The following is a 20,475-nucleotide window of genomic DNA, read 5'->3' as shown; positions in this document are numbered from 1 at the left end:
AAAAACCGATTAATATAATATTATATTATATTATATTATATATTATTATATTTATATTATATATTATATATTATTATATTATTATAATTAATATTAATCGGTTTTCCAAAAAGTTTTAAGTTTATCTAATAATAAGTCGTCACCTTCCGGCCAAAGCATCACATGCGTTATTAAAATTGCCGTTGCCATTTTATTTTTTTACAGAAAGTTGTTGGTTGAATCTATTTGACTGAATTTATCGGCAGTGCAAAGAAAATTCAGTGAAATTTTCGGACAGCTTCGTTGGAAAATTTCTCTGACAAAAATAAAATGGCAGCGGAAATTTGGAAACGTCGCATGACGCTTGTGATACTTTGGTCGAGCGCTGACGATTTAACTACCATCGTGCACAAATCCAGCGTTTTCCCCGATGATTCGAATGGCGAAACTCGTGATAATTTTCCGTAAATCTGAAACCCTGGAATTCAGTTCACATGAAGTGTGTGTGTACGTTCGGGTGAAGATTTCGGTGCGACGACCAGCAACGCTGCCGTGCTAAGGAAGAACGGCGTTTGAACCTTCAGACGTTGCCGCATTTCCTGCAAGAAAACCTTAATTTACTGGGAAAATCGTGAATTTTTCTCTTCAATTATTTCGAACAATATTGTTCGCAATTTTGTCTAAAATGTCTGAAAATTTCAAGGAAAGTACGCATAATTGTTCTCAAAGATACATGTTTTTTCCGGTGCAATTTGGCAACTCTCGAATGTTCATTCGGTGTTCTTCCTTAGCACGGCAGAACGGGTCACCGTTCCATTACGCTTCCCTCCGTGATAAATGGATGTAACTCGACTACCCCGCTGCACCCAGATGGGGCTGGAACATGGACATTTCGTTTATAAAGTTTATGAGCTTCGAAGTATTCGTAGATTTATATTTGGCAGCATCGCAGAAATTCCACGTCAAGGGTGCAAATGTTGTGCGATCGGGCTGTGAGAATGTACCGCACGTATGAAAGGCAATACTTCCGAGCTTTCCTCCGTTAAAATTATAATTAGCCGGGAAATCTGAGAATATTTTTCCTCTAGTTTTTCAGAAAAGTTTATTCACCGTCACATCTAATCTGAAACAGTAATAGAAAATATGCATAACTCTCCTCAAAAATAACATTTTATTGGAGGGTACGTGGTAACTCTCGAATGTTCATGCGGCGTTTTTCCTATAGCATTGCAGGATAGGGTACAGCATGTTTCAGGATTTCAATCTCTCACGAGGTCAGCGGGTCAGTAGGCAGATTTGAGGGGGAACCGATTTTCGTGAGATTTTACAGATGGCAGAGGATGAATGAAATGAATTTTCAGAATATTACTACCGACAGAGAAGTATGAACGTGTGTGATAAACATTGGATACTGAGAAATAGCCCACGCTATTTGCCAATTTGAATTTTTTATCGTAAATTGAAAATGTTTTCGGGGCTTCCGAAATATAAGGTGACTGTTTAAAATGCAGAGATTTTGTAAATTTTTATGAGAAAAATAAAAAAAAAAACTTCTCATTTTTTCGATAAAGCTACTATTATGCGGAGGCTCTCGTGAACAATTTTCTGAAACTTGTTTAATGAAAATTACGGATTTTGCAAAATGACGAGTTTATATCTATACTCGTCGTCTACTTTGCAATGGGTCACTAAACCATGAACGAATTTTGACCTGCGAATATAGTTCTCTGAAGGAAAATGACGCGTAGAACACGATGCGCACATCAAAAACGCGAACAAGTAACTCAATAACCGAGAAATTCGCAGTTCAAATCGCTCAACTTATACGCAAATTTAAAACGCCCCGGTTTCGCGCCGAGCCGAATGATGTCATTCGGCACCAATCAGAAGCGGGCACGGGTTTCCACGACTTCCGTCAAATGTCTATCTACTCTTCATATATGAAAACAATACTAAAGTCGAAATATTATCTTTTGAATTCAAGACTTGAATTCTCATTCATATGTTAGCTGTAAGAAACGAGCAACAATTCCACATTGAAACACGTTTTATTTTAACAAACATCAGAGGAAAATGAGAGAAGATTGCGATATGACTACCGCAGTGCGTCAACACCGTCAGTTTCCCGCTATTCGGGTGCGTTTGAAATGCCTTGTAGTTTTTAGATTTTTCAAAAGCGGGTTTCTCCGCGATTTCGGCTCCATAAAAATGCGGAAAAATCACCACGTTATCTACTCACATTGTAATATTCAATAAAATAAACAAGGTTTAGTGACCCATTAACCAAATTGGAAGACTTCACTTTGATAATTTGCGAGCCGTACATGGAAAAAATTAAATTGCCGATTTAACAATTCAATTGCTAAAAAAAGTGACTGCAATTTTTCAATGTAGATTTTATACAACAAAAAAAGAAATGCCACTTTAACCATCCTCAAGGTTAAATTGGCTTACAATAGTGGCTTAAAGTAGCATTTTTTTGTCGTGAAATCTATGTTGAAATATTGCAGTCACTTCTTATAGCGCAATTGAATTGTTAAATCAGCAATTAATTTTTTCCGTGTAGGTTATGTTCTCCACTGCTCTAAAAAAATCCGAGAAACACGAGGCACCGAGGATCCGAGGGCGTGGCCCTAAAATTTTAGACACATATCGAAGGTGAGCATTGCACTAACTAGCAAAACTCATATTAGCGCCTAAAAGATTGCAGGAATACTTCACGCGTTGCGCCTAATACAGTGCGGTCGCTGCATGGTCGGCCCAAAAAGCATATTAGCGCCTACAAGAGTGCAGGAATACTTCACGCATTGCACTCACTACACTGCGGTCGTTGGTTGGCCCAAAAAGCATACTAGCGCCTACAAGACCACAGGATTACTTCACGCATTGCGCCTAACACAGTGCGATCGTTATCGACGGTGAAGAAACTCTCAGACCACGTATCTTGGTTTGCGACGTTGCAGATTTCCTATCATACTTCATTTTCTCAATGGAAAGCTACCAAGCGTTAGTCCTTGAAAACTTTCGAGATTTTTCGTCTCTGTGCGAAGGAAACCGTGTGAAAACTGTGAGGTATAATAGTGATTCCTTCTTTTACAAAAAAATAAGATGGAAGCGGATATTTTTAAACACCGCAAATTAGGGTAGTTCCACCGTCGAAATAGGGAGGTCCCTCGGTGGTGTGGCCCAGTCCAAGACACTTCTCGCGCTCAGTAGGTATTTTTAAGACAGAGAGGAAGAGGACGAATCATAGTATTTTCCTATCTTTAAAATGTGTACACAACTTTCCCATCGTACTTTTATGAGACATTTTTTACTCTTATGAAATACTTAATCGGATGTTCCTAACAATTGAAGACTTTTTCGGTAAAAGGGCGTACGAGGGCCTAAGATGCTAAGATGCTGCTATAAGATGACCTTCAATGCTTCTAAGATTGTACAACTTTTTATACAGCGTTCGCGGCAGATGAAATTCATTCACAGTCGACTTACTTCCTTACAATAGTTAGAGTAAACTCGGAGCAGAATCAGGGAAAAATTATTAGCAGAACTGTCGGTTAAGTTGCCTTCAATTAGGGTACTACGTTGCACAATCTTAGTAGCAGGAAGTTTCATACGCATGTTTACTGAAAAATGCTTCAATTTTAAAACTCTACTTTGCCTCATCTCTTGATCTACAATCTGTTACCTACTGCATAAATGTATACAATCGCATGATTAAATATGAGCAGAGTAAATTTTTACTCTTGCTACAGATGTGGGTGGTACACGAATATGCTGATTTCACCATTAGCAAAGGGGATTCCTCCATCGTGGCTCAATTCTGCCGTGCTAAGAAAGAACACCGCATGAACATTCCAAAGTTGCCAAATTGCCCCGGATAAAACATGTATTTTTGAGAAAGATTATGCGTATTTTTCCTCGAGATTTTCAGACATTTCAGACAAAATTGCGAACAAAATTGTCTGAAAAAATTTAAGAAAAACATTCACAATTTTCCCAGTAAATTAGGTTTTCATTGACGGAAATATGGCAACGTCTGAGGGTTTATGCAGCGTTCTTCTTTGGCACGCTGAATTCTAGCCAGCATAATGGTTTTCTGTCCCATATTTTTCATATTCATTTACATATCTTTTACTTCCACGCAACTTTGAAAAGCTAAATCTATCGGATGCAACAGAATAATTCGGGAAAAAGGAGGAGGATGGGTGCTTGAGCCCTGAATCCCTAAAGAGACGAATCAATACATTTCAGCTTATTCCTTATGCCGCTTACTGCTTAATATGCGGAGCGCGTCTTTTTGACCTCTATGAAAAAGAATCGGGTTCAGGAACTAAAATACTGGAAATAATGGGGATGAAATATTCATCGTTTCATCCGGGAAAGTATTTCAAACATACCGGCTCTAATGCGGACCATGAAGAGTGGTTTAAAATCGCAAGTCACTCCTTGACTAAGCGCCTGCTCCTCTGAGTCGAACCCAGTAGAGTAGCGTGCTGAACGATAAATCGATTGATCTGGCATTTAAACTTATGGAAAAGGATCGATAAACAGGTCGCTTGCAACGAACACCTTAATAATCGATTCCTTACCGCAGCTTCAAATGGGGAACATCGATAATCGATCATTCACACCTCGCCACTGGTTGTCACTGACCTGTTCGAGATACGGAGGATAACCGAGTGATATGATTCTTGGCAGAGGATCTCATTTTTGAGCTCTGACCTTTGAAGTTCCTCGAGTTTTAATTAATTTTGCGTCTGTTAAGGTTAATGCATCCGGCAATTAGACTCGTGAGTTGTTTGGGCTCAATCGGGTTCTTCTCGTGGCGGTGAGCGTAAATCAAGAGGTGTGCCAATAATGAGTGCAATTATTCCCGAAACGCGTCTATAGTTGCTTCCGTCATTGTTTGTATGCTAACATAGTGACGGTGAAACTACGGAATCACGTATGTCAATGGACCACTAGACGAGGTACGAATTTCGGCATTCTGATAGTTGTTTCTTAACCAAAATTTCACGTAAAACACGAAGCGTACAACGAAAATTACCGAAATCAATACTTTACGAAGATATTTAGTGATTCTTGATGCGTGAATTCAAACCACCTGCCCATGAAAACTCAATGCTCTGCGTGATTCACATCGCGCGCTAAACGTTATCATGGCAGTCTCTGCGATCTAAAAATCTGACAACTTCAATCTTGACGCTTTGGCTCAGCTGTAGCAAGTTGCTTATAGTTTGAACAACTCATGGTGGGAAATGAGCATTGCTCGATTGAGAAGATTGCTGAAACCGTTGTAGTGCGCGATTTGACTCACGTAGAGCTTTGAGTTTCTTGTGAGCGGGCAGTTCAAAATCCGCGTGACCAATGTGAAATAAAAAGGTTAGTATCTTCGTTAGGAGTTGGTTTCAGTAATATTCATTGCGCGAATCGCGTTCTACGTGAAATTCTGGTTATAAGAAACATTTATCAGAATGCTGGAATTCGTGCCTTGTCTAGTGGTCCATTTTACTAAACTTTTAATATCGCACAGTTTATTCCGTGAAATTCTCAACCAAGGATTTTCCTGTGTTTTGAAGAAACGGCTAGAGGTTTTCCGAGACGTAACAATTGAGAGGCGTCTTTTTCGATGGTCCCATCTGCCTGTTTTAATTATGTGAATAAACTTCTCTGATTGCGTCACGTCCCTAACGGAAGAACGTATCTACATTTCAATGTTGCAAAATATCCGCTCGCGAATTTTATTCTTGTCAGCAAACTTAAGATAAGAGACCCTCCACTAGTATCTTGGCAATGGTGGAAGCTTTTACTTTTGGGACTTAAGCATTCTACTGTTGACTTACCTGCATGGTTGATGTTCAACAACGTGTTGGCAGTTTTGTTTTGCAAACAAGCCGAAGTCTGGGAAACTTGTTTGGCTCATAACGTCACCCGAAGCTCATCATCTACCATGTAGGTAGGTCAACAGCCGAAATAAGAGTGATGACTGTTGTTCTCCTATAATTGCTCATAAGGAATTGTTGAATCCCTGAAACTAAAAGCTTCCACCTGTCGCCAAGAGGCCAGTGGAGCATAGAGAAAAAAGGAAGGTGTTTGCATCTTGAGGTTGTTTACCCTGTGACGTAGGTTGGTACAACCTGGCCAGCGAAATCTGGAATTCGAAGTTAAGAAAAACCGACCATAATGTCCGAATTTTTTGCGTAAATCAACTCATGATAACATTTCAAGCACTTTTTATAGAATGACTTTTTCCATAAATTACACCATTTCCAAGAAAATCGATGATAAAACTCGTCGTGCCGACCTACGTCATAAAAAAAATCCAAGATGCCCGAAATGCAAACACCTCATTTTTGGCGCGTATACGTAGTATACCGCCTTTGCGATCGTTTCGAACCCTGCTCGATACAATAACCGAGTCCCTTAGTTCCTTACCGAAAAGTGACTACCGCGAACTTCTGAGATTTTCCAAAGCGTGTAAAAAGTTTATTTATCCATCAATAATTATGATTTAAAGTTGTTTCTCATTCTGGGGCTCATTAGTTTATGTGCAGTGAATACCAAGAGTCTACGTTACTTGGTTTTTTCAAAAAAAGCCTAAGAATGCGACGCGCTGATTTAAAATATGCATATATAAGCAGAATCAAGCGAATTGATTCGAGGATGGCTGAGCAGGTCGGCACTCTCGAAATGAGAATTTAACTCCTCCGTTTTGTTCAAAACGTTGCTTTGACAGATCTGTAACCTCGGTTATACTTTTCAAAAGTCGGTACCCGTGCTCTGATAGTGCAATCTGTGTAAGTGCAATCTGTGATGAGCCTCGAGACTCATTAGACCATTAGCTAAACGTGGCTCATACAGGAATCCACTTACCCCTCTCTTTCCCACGCTCCTGCTCACTGCGTCGGCGTCTCGACGAACAATAGCTAATGACGGTTGCCAAGCGATGCCGGGATCCTCAGCCCCTCGCCCAATTACTTACGCTTCATTAACCATTTCACCGTCACGCTAGGATTCGTCCGATTTTCAAAAAAATTGTTTCGCGAGTTTTTAGCAATTTTTCCTTACTCTCCGTTAAAACACGAATTAAAAGAGGTCTCATTCATAAAAATCGGCCAAATAGAAGAGAAGTTACAGTATTCGAAATCCGAAGAAATCAACAAAACTTCTCCAAACAAAAAATAAAATGAAGGGGGGGGGGGATTATTAAAATTACAATTTAATATGATTGACCTATCAGAATGTGACAAGCAATTCAATTATAAAAAGGAGAAAAAATTGAGTGAAATTACAAAAAATTAGCCTCTTGCAAGGGGCTTCCTTGTATGAGTTTTGACCCGAAGACAAGTAAATCCCGTTATATTATTAAAACGAAATTAACTCCATAGTTTAATGCCTTAGTTTCTTGAATACGATTATTTTAAGCACTCGATTTATATCAGCAATTTTACCCATGAGGTGATTTCCTGAGAGCTGATAATATCACGAATTTCTCATAGAGCCCTTCAAAAATGGCTTGCTTTTTGGCAGCCGATTCGGCCATCAAACCGGGTTTAAATGGAAGCTGATAATAACATAAAGCTCTGAGAACAATTTTAAGATGAGTATAGGAACGGTTTGTAAATTACGAGGAGAGGCGGGCATTATGTTCAGCATATCGATACATAAGTATTTTCACACGTAGAATATAATTTTCACGTCAGGGAGTTGACATATTTTGATTTTTTCGATTTTATACGGGAAATTTATGGTTTTTCGGGATTGAAATTACTTACAATTGTTTCATGAAAAATGAATGCACCCAAAATGACTATAGCATTTTGACTTTCACATACCTACGTGCACTCACTAAATTGATTGGTAAATTCAAAGAGTGGGTACATCGACCTGGTATATCAAGTTTCTGCGATTTTTTACGGCAAATCGGTAGATTTTCGGGATGTGGATTGCTTACTTTCAATTCATGAATGAATAAAGCATGGACATGGTTGAGCTTCTTTGCATGAAAAGACGTTTAAAATAACAAAATCAAGACATATTTAATACAATTGCATTTATATCGAGTCAATTTCTTTTTAATAATATAACGGGATTTATAATACCGGTGATTTGGGTATTTTAGCCCCAAAATACCTTTAAATCGACTTTATCTTCTAGGAATTCGACAGAATTTTTCCTTTCTTCGCTTAAATTTTTCCGTAGCACTTTTCTTCAAGAATCTGATAAGATTTTGCTTGAGGCGGATCAAAAAACCTAAATTTTTTCGAATAGCTTTCTAGATTCACAATACACGGTCTCGTCAAGGTGCTGGATCGTGAATTCTCTTGTTGTGCTGCTTGCCTTTTTTGAAATCTCTGTAAATGAAAACTAAAGGGGTTGATATGTGCGAGTTAATGACGCGCCTTATCAACACATTGTGTTGGAGTTCACTGCTTGTTTTTAGCTATGGCAGTGGAGGGTCTTTTCTCTCTGGTTGAGCATTTCTGACTGAACATTTTATTGATTTTGCTTCTCATCATGTGCTTAACTAAGCAAAATTTCGAACAGAAATCTCACCGTCACAATATTGTCGAAAATTGGCTTGTTGGAGTATTTCGTCTGAAAACGACAATCACCGCACTTAGGATCAGATTTCTCATCAAAGTAAGGGCTCCATCTCACGATAACAAGAGTTCTAAACAGAAATTTCGGAAAAATCAATAGGGATGAGTGGCAAAGGGCCGGAAGGGTTCGAAACTTTTGATGAAAATGAGATGACATCCCTTGATGCCTCCGCTTTATAATCACTATCTTGTAATACGCCGGCCGCATGCTTTCCTGCTCGGTAGAGGGGATGAAAGTTTCATGGGAGGTTTTTGCGTGTTGAGTTTTGGATTTTAATATTGTACGTGAGGCTTTTTGACGATAAAGCCTCGTTTGAAGCTGGTGGAACATTGGCTCGGAGGTCAGAAGAGACGTTCCATTCAACACCGTCTCTGTTCGCCTCTGCATTTGCCAATTTTCACTATTTTAGTCGATATACTTACGAACACTTAGAATTAGATGGATTAACGTGTCTTTCAAAATCAACATGGAATTCATAGTGGAGACTTTCAGTCTTAGATATTCCATTGAAGTCACTTGATTTCCCTCTGTGACATACGAGTAATTTAGCTCATTCATCAATTGAGAGGCTTGGAGGACAAGGCACAGAAGGGTTTCAGGACATTCCGTCAACGATTTTTTGTCCGTGTGCCCGTTTGGTCCGGTAGTTTACGTCCACGCGTTAAATAAGAAACAGTGACTTGGTCCAAGTGCTATATTTTAGCCCATTTTTCAAAATCCCGAGTCTCAAAATTCTACATTTCAAAATCCTGAGTTGAAAAACGCTGACTCCGCCAGCTTAAATATTAGAGCCAAACGCAGAGCGGAGCGGCGGCGGCGCGGCATCCTGCCTGGCCGCGCATCAGCGCCTACAAACCTAACAGGGATACTTCACGCATTGCGCAATGCGTGAAGTATTCCTGTTAGGTTTGTAGGAGCCAATGCGCTGGTCGCCCTCGCCCGCCGCGCCGCGCCGTGGCACTTCAAGCAACTATTTCGCAACAGAGGTGGTGCACAGTATCATACGAAATTGAAGGCTCTCCAACATATTAAGAATGACAGGCATTCTTTATGAGTACGGAACTTTCCTCGAAAAATAAATCAAGATACTATGGCACAAAAAGAGAGCGGTAGTCCAAAAACTCACTAAGTTCTAGCATCCGTATTGAGGTTTAGCATAATTTGTGAATTTCATCAGAGAAAAAAGGGACTCCATTTAGGCAGAAACATTCTTGAGTATGCCGTCAAGTAGATTTTATTTTGAATCGAGAATAAAATAGCTGAATGAAAGCGGGGTTCCGCTTAATTAAGGGACTTTTCGTTTTATAAAAGCATCTTTTCTTCTTGAAACAAACATTACTTTCTTTATCGGTTCGAAAGGAAATCATCTCGGCGGTAAATTTAAGTGTATTCCTGCTCGAATCAAGTCACTTTTTCCTCTAAGGAAGTTCAAAAATCACGCTAAATTTAACGAATACAGATACTAGGACTAAGTAAGTTTTTCGACTACCGCTCTCTTTTTGTCGTCGTCACTCCGTTTAATTTGCAATCGATTTTCGTGCTTTTGAAATATGCCATCAATCATGATACGTTTGTGAGGTGCTTTAAATCTCGTATGATACTGTGCAACACCTCCGTGGCGAAATAGTTGCTCGAAATATACCGCGGCACGCCGGCGCCGTCGCGAAGTTATCGTACCTACACATGAAAAATCTAAGAGTCTTTGGCTGAGACAAATCAAAAATTTTATCCGGTACCAAGATAGGATTTTCTTGAGAGATAGTTAAGTCCTGTTGCATCAAAGAGGTGTAGAGAGTTTTTTAGTTAATTTTCTCTCATGAAATTGATGCCCTCCCATTTTCACCAAAATTCTCAATTATATATTTTTCTCCGTCGGACCGAACAAACAAAAAGAAAGAAGCAAACCCTCATTCTCCCAAATCATAATACATTTCCATCCATGAACATTGTGTCCCTACCAACCTATTGTCATTTGTATTTACACGTGGACCAATTAACTTTGGGTCTCAATTGGTAGGTGGACCAAAACACCCCTGCCGCAAAAACGCGTGGACGTGAGCTACTGGAAATACAGGTGCGTGGACAACAAATCGTTGACGAAATGTCTCATAACCCGCAGATTTGAAAAAATCGAGATATTAATGATTTCAAATCAAACTATTCATAATGCATATTCTGTGAAAAATTCGCTCTCGAATTCCAATTTTTAAGCATCCAAAAGTCAATTTAAACTTTTATTTCGCCATAAGGATCCATGCAATTTCGAAACTTTAAACACGTATCTCTCGAAATAGCAAAAACTGCACTTATGCGCCTTGTCCTCCAAACCCCTCAATTAGAGTTAAACATTGTCTCATGGGGGTTTCGGGTGTGTGTGTCTTAGTGTTTTACTCAGTCTTTCTTCTTCTTTCTCTTCTTCTTCTTCTTCTTCTTCTTCTTCTTCTTCTTCTCTTCTTCTTCTTCTTCTTCTTCTTCTTCTTCTTCTTCTTCTTCCTTCTTCTTCTTCTTCTTCTTCCTCTTCCTCCTCTTCTTCTTCTTCCTATTTGAATACTCTACAAATGAAGTAAAAAACGGATGAAGTGGACTTACTCCTTTCAGCTTTGGGCATGGCGGGCTCGTAGTTTTTCTTGAAGCCTTTGAAGAGGTTCTTGGGCGAGAGGGCGGCTATGAGGGCGGCGATCCCCTCGGGTTTGGCCACTTGCATCTTGGCCTCATCCCCCGCCACACCGCCGCCGGCGGCGCCCACTTTAGAGCGACTCCGACTTCGCTGCATCCCCTTGCCCTTGCACGGACACCGCAACATAATAGATCATCTGTTCCAACAGAAAACAACCGGACCAAGTTAGAATGAACCTCCTCGCACAAGAGTCAAAATTAACACAGGAATTGGCTAAGAAATTACCAACGACCGCATTCACAGAAGAGCTGTAATTACCCTTAAGGAGCCACTGAAAAAAAATTCTCGGCGTTTTTACCAAGGTCCGTTGGTACCTTTACCATCTCACTTGTTTACCAATTATTGTAATTTTACCAAGACAGACTGGTAAGCTTACCTAAAAACCGGTATTTTTACTGTTTTTTTCAGGTAAGAATACCATTTTTATTGGTAATCAATTCCCGGTAACTTTGCCATTTTATCTCGGTAATTCTACCACAGTCGATAAAAAATATTGGCGTTTTTACCAAGGTCCAGTAAAATTACCGAGAAAGTTCAATAATTTTACCGAGATTTCTCGGTAAAATTACCAATTCCATGAATGGTAATTTTACCAAGAAAAAACTGGGATCAAATAGAACCCTGAATTCTTGGTAATTTTACCCTTTTCTTAGTTAATACACCGAGATGTTTTTTTCAGTGAGGTTTCATTAAAGGTCGTATTCATAGTCTTGCCTTAAATGGCAGGAGGCCTTGTCTGGTTTACATTGTGACTAAGGAAGGTTTCAAAAAATACTTAAAATAGCATCATAAAAAGGACAATTGGACTGCATTTTGCAATTTGGAACTATAAATTCTAGCCCGGTTTAAAAACAACGCATATGTCATTAGTTTCCCTATGCACATAAATGTTTTTTTTAGAAGAGCCAGAATTTATAGTTCCAAATTGCATCGGTTCAATTTTCGCTAATCTCGAGTAATAAAATTCAGCAGTAATTGGACTGCATTTTGCAATTTGGAGCTATAAATTCTAGCTCTTCAGAAAATACACTTATGCGCATAGGGAAACTAGTAGCACATACGTTGTTTTTAAACCGGGCTAGAATTTATAGTTCCAAATTGCAAAATGTAGTCCAATCATCACTTTGCAAATGGATCCTTACAAGGAGTTAGGGCCGTCCTTAAATTACGTAACGGTTTAGGGGGAAGGGGGGCCGAAGAGAGTTTTACGTCATTTCTTTTTTACATGTAAAAGCATAGAAACCTACGTCACTAAAAACGCTAGAATGCGTTACAAGGGTGATGGGGGGGGGGGGTTCAAAAATTCCGAAAAAGAGCGTTGTGTGATTTAGGGATGACCCTTTATCAAGTGATTCTCTTCTGTATTTTCTGAGAAATTCAGTTTTACGAGTGTGATGTAATTTTTTTGTCACAACGAAGAGTAAAAAATACGAAAAACAAAATATATATTGCAAATTTTGCACATTTTAAGATAGTTTCACACTTGCCTTAAATTTGTTCAATATCGAAGAATGTTTTCTTCCGTATTTTGCAATTTTTGTTCTGATAAATAATTTTAATCCCTTGCAAGGGTCCATTTCTAATATCATACTGTTAAATGTTATACGAGGTTGGCAAAAATAGCCTTTTCAATGCTACTATTTTAAGGGCTTTCTCAAACCTCCATTAATCACAATGATAACAAGGGTCTCTCTGAAGAAAAGAGCTGTTTAGATTACTCAGCATATCGATGGCCAAAGTGCGGAACCAAGCACCTTCGCTTGCGATGTTCTAGACTTCCTGTCGTACTTCATATTTTCTTTGGAAAACGCGTCAGCCTAATTTTTTGAAAAATTTATTGGTTTTTCAAATCTGTTGGCAAAAGTACCTGGGTATAAATTTTAAGCTAAAAAGTTGGCTTATTCTCCCTCGTTAAACAGAATAGGAGTAGATACTTTGAAACACCACCCTGGAAATACGTGGTTTCGCACTTAAGTCATCGATAAATAAATATGCATGTCTATGAATATAACCCTTCGTTGCGAGCAAAAGATACCAGTCACTCAATTTTCCAATCGGTCCTCACTGCGTGTTTCAGCGGAATGTTCGGTTTAGGAACTGTTGAACTTCAGGAGGTAGGTAATTAAGGGGGGTTGTACTTCCTTCCGGCTTGCAAACACTCAGCGGAAGTTAGTTGGAAAACAATGCGCGAAGTTTACAGGTCCGCGTGGCTACACCCTAGAGGCATAGCGGAAGTTTATCCGCAAACTTCATCCGAGTGACAAAATTCTCGAGATTCCAAGTTACTTCCTATGTCTATTGGAGAGGTCGGTCTACATTAGAGATAACTCTCGCTGCATATTGTCTTAACCAGGAATTTTCGGCTTAACCATCAATTTTTGCGTATACAATATGTGTAACAGACTTTCCAAAATAATTTATTGGCATTCTAAAAACCAGAATTTTGTTCCGGAAGAAACTATTTAACATATTCTTCTCTTCTATATTTATTGCCTGTTCATATTTTCCTCTTTTGGAGTAAAAAAAAAAAACAGGTAGGACCACAAAGCAGTCGAAAAGCGTACCGCCGTGATAAGGAAAAACGTCGTATGAACCTTCAAGTGTTGCCAAACTTCCTTTCGTAAAGTGCGAATTTATTGGGAAAGTTGTTAACATTCTCCTTCCAATTTTTCGAATTTTATTCGTAAATCAATCTAAAATATCTGAAAGCTTCAAGGAAAAGTATGCATAACTTACATCCAGAACAAATGTTTTATCAGGGACGATTTGGCAACGTTCGAATGTTTATACGGCGTTTTTCCTTAGCACAGCAGCGCAGCCATCTAGTCAATTTTAAGACACTACGAAGCATTTTATATCGATATCTCGAAATCAAATTTTTCGGCAGAACCCGACACATATTCCTCTACTACAATTTTTGCTATTTGGGTTTCTTTTAACTGTGGACGATCTAATCATCGTTATGAAGAAGCAGTGCTTTCCTACACTGCCGTGCTGGGGAAAAACACCGTATGAACATTCGTGAGTTGCCAAACTTTCTCCAGTGCAATGTTTAGTTTTGAGGAACATTATCAATATTTTCTCTTGAAATTTTCAAATAATTTAGATTTAGTTACGAAGAAAATTCTCTGTAAAATTGACCGGAAAGTATTCACGATTTTTCCTGAAAATTCGAATTCACTCAAAGGGAATTTAGCAACTGACAAAAGTTCATACAGTGTTAATCCTTAGCACGGTAGCGCAGTGCATGGAGAAAACGTTTCACTGGTCGGAAAACCATCCTATGTCCACCTACTAGCGCAATTCACGATTTTGTTTATCCTAAATCTCTTTGCGTTTTTCTTACCGAAAGGTATGATGAAAATGGGGTAGAGCAGTGGCGCGGCTTGAATTGCGATATATCGATTGTTATGTCATTTAAACCTATGGTAAAGAATCGATTATTAAGGTGTTCGCTGCGAACACCCTGTCTATCGATCCTTTTCCATAGATTTAAATGGCATAACAATCGATATATAGCAAAGCACGCCACGCCACTGGGGTAGAGGGGAAAGGACGTATTGCAACTGACGGCTCCAGATTAAATCGAAAGTCCGTTTGAAAAAAAAACAAAAAACGAATAAGCTGAAATTTGACCGAAATTAAAAAGCCCGCAGCTCCGAGTCAATTCCGAATCGTCGCTCATTAGAACCGAGAAGCGCGGAGTTAGACAACAGGCCGCTCCACGGAAAAACAACCGTAAGTACATTTTAGAAAGAGCCTCGACGAGGACGAAAGCCCGCTCCATCCGCGGCTCACGTCGAGACGCACTTACTGCTGTCTTGCGTAGGAGCGCGAAGAAAAGAGTTCGCCTCGGGTCCTGTCCGTTAATCCAGTTTGCGTTTGTGTCAACTCGATTGTTTTCCGGCAGAATGTGTTCTTCACGATTTGCTCGAAATGCGAGAGCCGAGCAGAGCGCAAAGCTCTCCCGCTCTCCCGTGCTAAGGAAAAACGCCGTATGAACCTTCAGGCGTTGCCAAATTTTCTTCGATAAAAAACGACTTCCCTGGTAAACTGATGAATATTTTTCTTCCAATTTTTCAGGGAATGTTCTTTGTATTTTGATCTAAAGTTCCTGAAAATTTCAAGGAAAAATATTCATACTTTTCCTCATAAATAAGCGTCTTATCAAATGAAATTTGGCAACTCTCGAATGTTCATACGGCGTTTTTCCTTAGCACGGCGGCGCTCCCCCGAGTCCCTCTTACTTTTGCTGCTCTTTTGTTTGCCGCGGATTAGACCTCCGCCGCACGGTGGACCGAGTCAGTCGGAGATGTCGCACAAGAAATTTATATCTAAAACTGCAAATTTTGATGATTAATTTGTCACATTTTAAATTTTAAGGGGTGCTTCTAAGAGAAAATTTCACGAGGAAACCAATGAAACCACTTTTAGAACCTCAAAGTTTTGCATAAAGGGAGTTGTAAGCTTTCAAAGTTTCCGAAGTTTGTCCGACCTCTCCCATCGACTCGATCCAGTGTGCGCCGTCGCGTGCTGTTTACTCTACGGCGAGAAAAATAATGTCACTGCACTAATGCGCCACCTCTTCTTTTTCTTCCGTACGCACTTTGGCGCCCCGAACAATGGGCCGCGAGACGCCGCCGATAATGGGAGTTTTTGTTACGATCGATTGACGGACGCACGAGATTACCGCTCTGCCAGTGGCGTGGCGTGCTTTGCGATATATCGATTGTTATGCCATTTAAACTTATGGAAAAGGATCGATAAATAGGGTGTTCGCAGCGGACACCTTAATAATCGATTCTTTACCATACGTTCAAATGGTTAAACAATCGATACATCGCAATTCACGCCACGCCACTGCGCTCTGCGGCACGGTGGATCGAGTCAATAGGAGAGGTCGGACGAAATTTGGAAACTTTAAAAGCTCAAAACTCGTTCATACAAAATTTTGAGGTTCTAAAAGTGGGTTCATTGGTTTCCTCTCAAAATTTCCCTCTGAATTCACCCCTCAAAATTTAAAATGTGACAAAGTAAACATCAAATTTTGCATTTTTAGTAAAAAATTTCGTGTTCGACTTCTCTGATTGACTCGATACACTGTGTGCTGTCCTGAGGAAAAACGCCGTATGAACATTGATGAACACAAGATGAGCCGCCTTCAATGGCGTGGCGTGAAGTGCGATATATCGATTGTTATGCCATTTAAACCTATGGTAAAGAATCGATTATTAAGGTGTTCGCTCCGAACACCCTGTCTATCGATCCTTTTCCATAGGTTTAGATGGCATAACAATCGATACATCGCAAGGCACGCCACGCCACTGGCCGCCTTGGTTTAAGTTCGTAACGACCGTCACACTTACGATCGTTACACCGCTAGGATATTTTGTGTGCAAAGAGAAGGGGGGGGGGGTGCCTGATAAAAAAAAAACCCTTAATAATTTGGACCGAGTTTATCAAAAAGGTACCCCTTATTTTAAAAAAAAATTGAGTTAAGAAATTTTTTGAGTTCCATTAGCCGTATATTTACTCCTGCCAAAGACTAAAAGTCGAAAAATAGAAATTAGTTTGTGAAAAGAGGGGTTAAAGTTTATTTTCTGCATCGAGCCTTATGCATATGAATAAAACTTCAAACCGCTATTTTTCTCTGTTTCAACTTAATGTGAATTGGTTCTTTCCTGGTGAACTCGTTCCATTTTTAAGCACAAATGAAGCACGAACTAGAAATAGAACCAAATCAGATAAAAAGTCGAAAAATAATATCACTAACAAAAACTTACTTAAAATAATAGTAATAAATAACCATTTCTTCCACCTAATTAAATATTTACTTCTGACTAGGGTAGGCTGACTATACTTGACTGGGAAAACAAACCCCCGATCCAATATAATTAAGTTGAATTTTTAGTTTCTTGGAGATCAAATGAACAGTTCTCGTAGAATTGCCCGTATCGGCGGTGAAACCACAAGACCACGTTTCTCGTTTGTGGTGTTTAAAAATAACCGCTCCCTGTTATGCTTATAAAGGAGAAGAAATCAATATTATATCTTGAAATTTCCACAGAATTTTCTTTGCACAGAGAGGAAAAAACACGAAAGTTTTCAAGAATTTACGTTGAGTAGTTTTCTATTTTGAAAAATAAAGTATGACGAAGTCTGCAACGTCCCAAACCGAGGCACGTGGTCCGGTAGTTCCACTGTCGATATGCGTTTCACGCTGTCCACTGACCAGGGACCGCAATACGTTAGGCGCATTGCGTGAAGTATTCCCGCACTCTTGTAGGCGCTAATATGCGTTTTGCGCCGACAGCCGACCGGCGCGCTGCGGCCGCACTATGTTTGACGAGATTAGAAACGATGATACAGCATTAGATTTGAAATAAACTGTAGAAAGAGAGGAGAGATAATAAATTTGAAGAATGGCTGGGCAAAATTGATGAAACGGTTCATGCAGAGTGCAGACCAAAATATTCGCAAAATATTCCGTTTGACAGAATGTAAAATCCCGCTTTTCCATTTCTTCAAAGGGAATCATACCCACTCTTACATTATTTTTTATGCAGCCTTCTAGAGCACACTACAGTACCTGTATACGGGAGAGAATTGTCTTCTCTGTGCCGCTCTCTGATTGGTTCATCAGTTTTAGGTTGTGGAGCTCCAAAGCTGGCCCAATGTAAACAAACCCGACCCAAAGGAATACGTATTATCGGCTGAGAAATGAATGATAATCACACTCAAAGGTTAATTTTCGGCAAAAATGTCCATTAAAGGTCAATTCAGAAGTTGATCATAAAACAATTTCTATCACATCCAAAATCACGTATAGAACTTTGTCGCCATCCTGTTTGTTTACAATGGGCCAAACAAGGAGCGGAAGGGCTGGAGTTTGTTTACATTGGGCAAACTTTGGGGCTCTATGATAGCCGACCAATCAGACAGTGGCACACTTTTTCTGCAGTAAAAGGATTGAGATGGCAATAGTCTCCTGTATACAGGTACTTTAGAGCACACCCCATCTTTCCCACTCGTTCATACTTCCGTTTGGTAAACATAGATCGTATTCGATACATCAAACGGGTGAGATTGTATCGATATCGATTGGTTCAAAGCACAAACGTAGCCTCAAAAGTCAACTGAATAATCTGACGGAACGGTTTTTTTGTGATAGATGTTCGATTCGTACGAGTACTTATTGGCCAAAAGTAGTAAAATTGCTACGGAATTTCTCATTTCCAGCTTTTCTGACAAATATTCTAACATTTTGGTTCGAGGTTATGTTCTATTTTTTTAACCAAACGATACATCGAACCACTATCGAATACGATTCATACATCCAAATATTCACTAGTGTGACGTAGAGTACCTATATAGGGAGAGTATGGACAACTCGAAATATGTAGCTTTTAGGGCTCAAAAGGGTAGGTAACCTTTGAAACGAAAAATGACACTGTCAATCTCCAGACTCCAATATCAAACGAAAATGGACGAGAAAATTCATAAGTAAGCATTTGTCCGCAAAAGTGAGTAAGTTTATGCAAAAAACAAGTCAAATACGTGTTTTACTAACGACAGTTCCCAACAATCGTGACTATAAATGGACTGCATTTTGCAATTTGGAACTATAGATTCTGGCTCTTCTGGAAAAACACTTATGTGCATAGGGAAACTAATGGCACATACGTTGTTGTTGAACCGGGCCAGAATTTATAGTTCCAAATTGAAAAATGTAGTCCAAATCACTCTGGATAATTTGAATTCATAGGTTGGCTGCCTTTTTGGGGTCTAAGAGCTCCATCGTCTAACCTCAAAATTTCGACATGTCCATACTCTCCCTTTATAGGTACTCTAGTGTGACGTCACAAAACTGAGTAGCCATCGCCCTTCACCCTCTGACATTCGACAAAGAACTTCGGCCTCGATAGCATCATATCAAACCACTCGCATATGACCGAGTGGAGCGAGTCCTTCGTCCCCCGGGCGGCGCGGATGACCCGGCTTATGATCTTAGAGGGTAATTAGTCGGTCGGGCCGCAACAGTTGACGAGAAAGGGGCCGGACCAGGGATCAAGAGGCTTAAATGTACTCATCATTATTCCGGCATTCCACTCGGAGTGATCGGCGGGTGATTTATGACCCGCGGATTTCAGCCCCTAATCACGTCCCGCGGCTTCAATCACCACCCACGGACCATGGGGTTGCTGCGCGTGAGGCCTCGTCGTCTAATGAGAAAATGAGCATCCTTGGCCGGTGGGCTACTTCAAGAGCTGTGCCGAAGACCCGGTCACTTACCGCAAATTGATACCGATCTCGAATTGATTTTATGTACGTGAGATGGATCATCAGCATTCACGCGGTGCATCCTAGATTTACACGCAATTTGGACGTATTGGAGATGTTGCATGTGTGAGGAATTTGCGATTTGACTGTTGATTCTTATGTAAAAGTTCGTGAGAAACACGATGTTGCCACTGGTTTTCTCTGAAATCAACGCCCAAGCTCACAAAAAGCTCTCAAGTTGAGGCCAAAATGGAGGGGATATCCCACCCTACCCTGAGAGTCCACCTCTACATCAAAAAAACTCTCCATGTAAAGATAGGGAGCAAATACATTGGCAGGGTTGCCACTTTGTTTGGGGACTCCAAAACTGAAAACACGGCATCACTGCTAATGTGTTAGCTCCCTATCTTTGCATGTAGAGTATGTTTTGATGTAGAGGTGGACTCTCAGGGTAGGGTGGGATATCCCCTCCATTTTGGCCTCACTTTAAGAGCTTTTCTTGAGCTTGGGAGATGATTTCAGAGAAAACCAGTGGCACCATCGTGTTTCTCGCGAGCTTTTACAACAGAATCAATGGTCAAATCGCAAACCCCTCACACATGCAACATCTCCTTTCTGCCGCGCGCCGGTCGGCTGTCGGCGCAAAACGCATATTAGCGCCTACAAGAGTGCAGGAATACTTCACGCATTGCCCTTAAAACACTGCGGTCGCCGGTCGGTACGAAAAGCATATTAGCGCCTACACGAGTGCAGGAATACTTCACGCATTGCCCTTAAAACACTGCGGTCGCCGGTCGGTACGAAAAGCATATTAGCGCCTACAAGAGCAAGGGAATACTTCACGCACTGCGCCTAACATAGTGCGGTTCCTGGTCAGTGGTCAGCGTGAAATGCATATCGACAGTGAAACTACCGGACCACGTACCTCGGTT

The 20,475-nt window shown here is 40.2% G+C and overlaps 1 protein-coding gene across 1 annotated transcript in view; it reads right to left on the bottom strand.

Moving 5' to 3' along the window:
* Positions 1-20,475, bottom strand: part of rdgC (retinal degeneration C) — a 216,045-nt gene that overhangs the window by 173,765 nt on the left and 21,805 nt on the right. Inside the window, exon 2 of the mRNA XM_072301513.1 lies at positions 11,176-11,399. Coding sequence (XP_072157614.1) covers positions 11,176-11,389 — 214 coding nt within the window. The 5' untranslated portion in view covers positions 11,390-11,399. The remainder of the gene's footprint in view (positions 1-11,175; positions 11,400-20,475) is intronic.

This window comes from Bemisia tabaci, chromosome 6, assembly GCF_918797505.1.
Source record: "Bemisia tabaci chromosome 6, PGI_BMITA_v3".
NCBI classification, from domain to species: domain Eukaryota; kingdom Metazoa; phylum Arthropoda; class Insecta; order Hemiptera; family Aleyrodidae; genus Bemisia; species Bemisia tabaci.
Note: the sequence above shows the minus strand (reverse complement) of the source record. Positions and strands in the feature narration are given on the sequence as shown.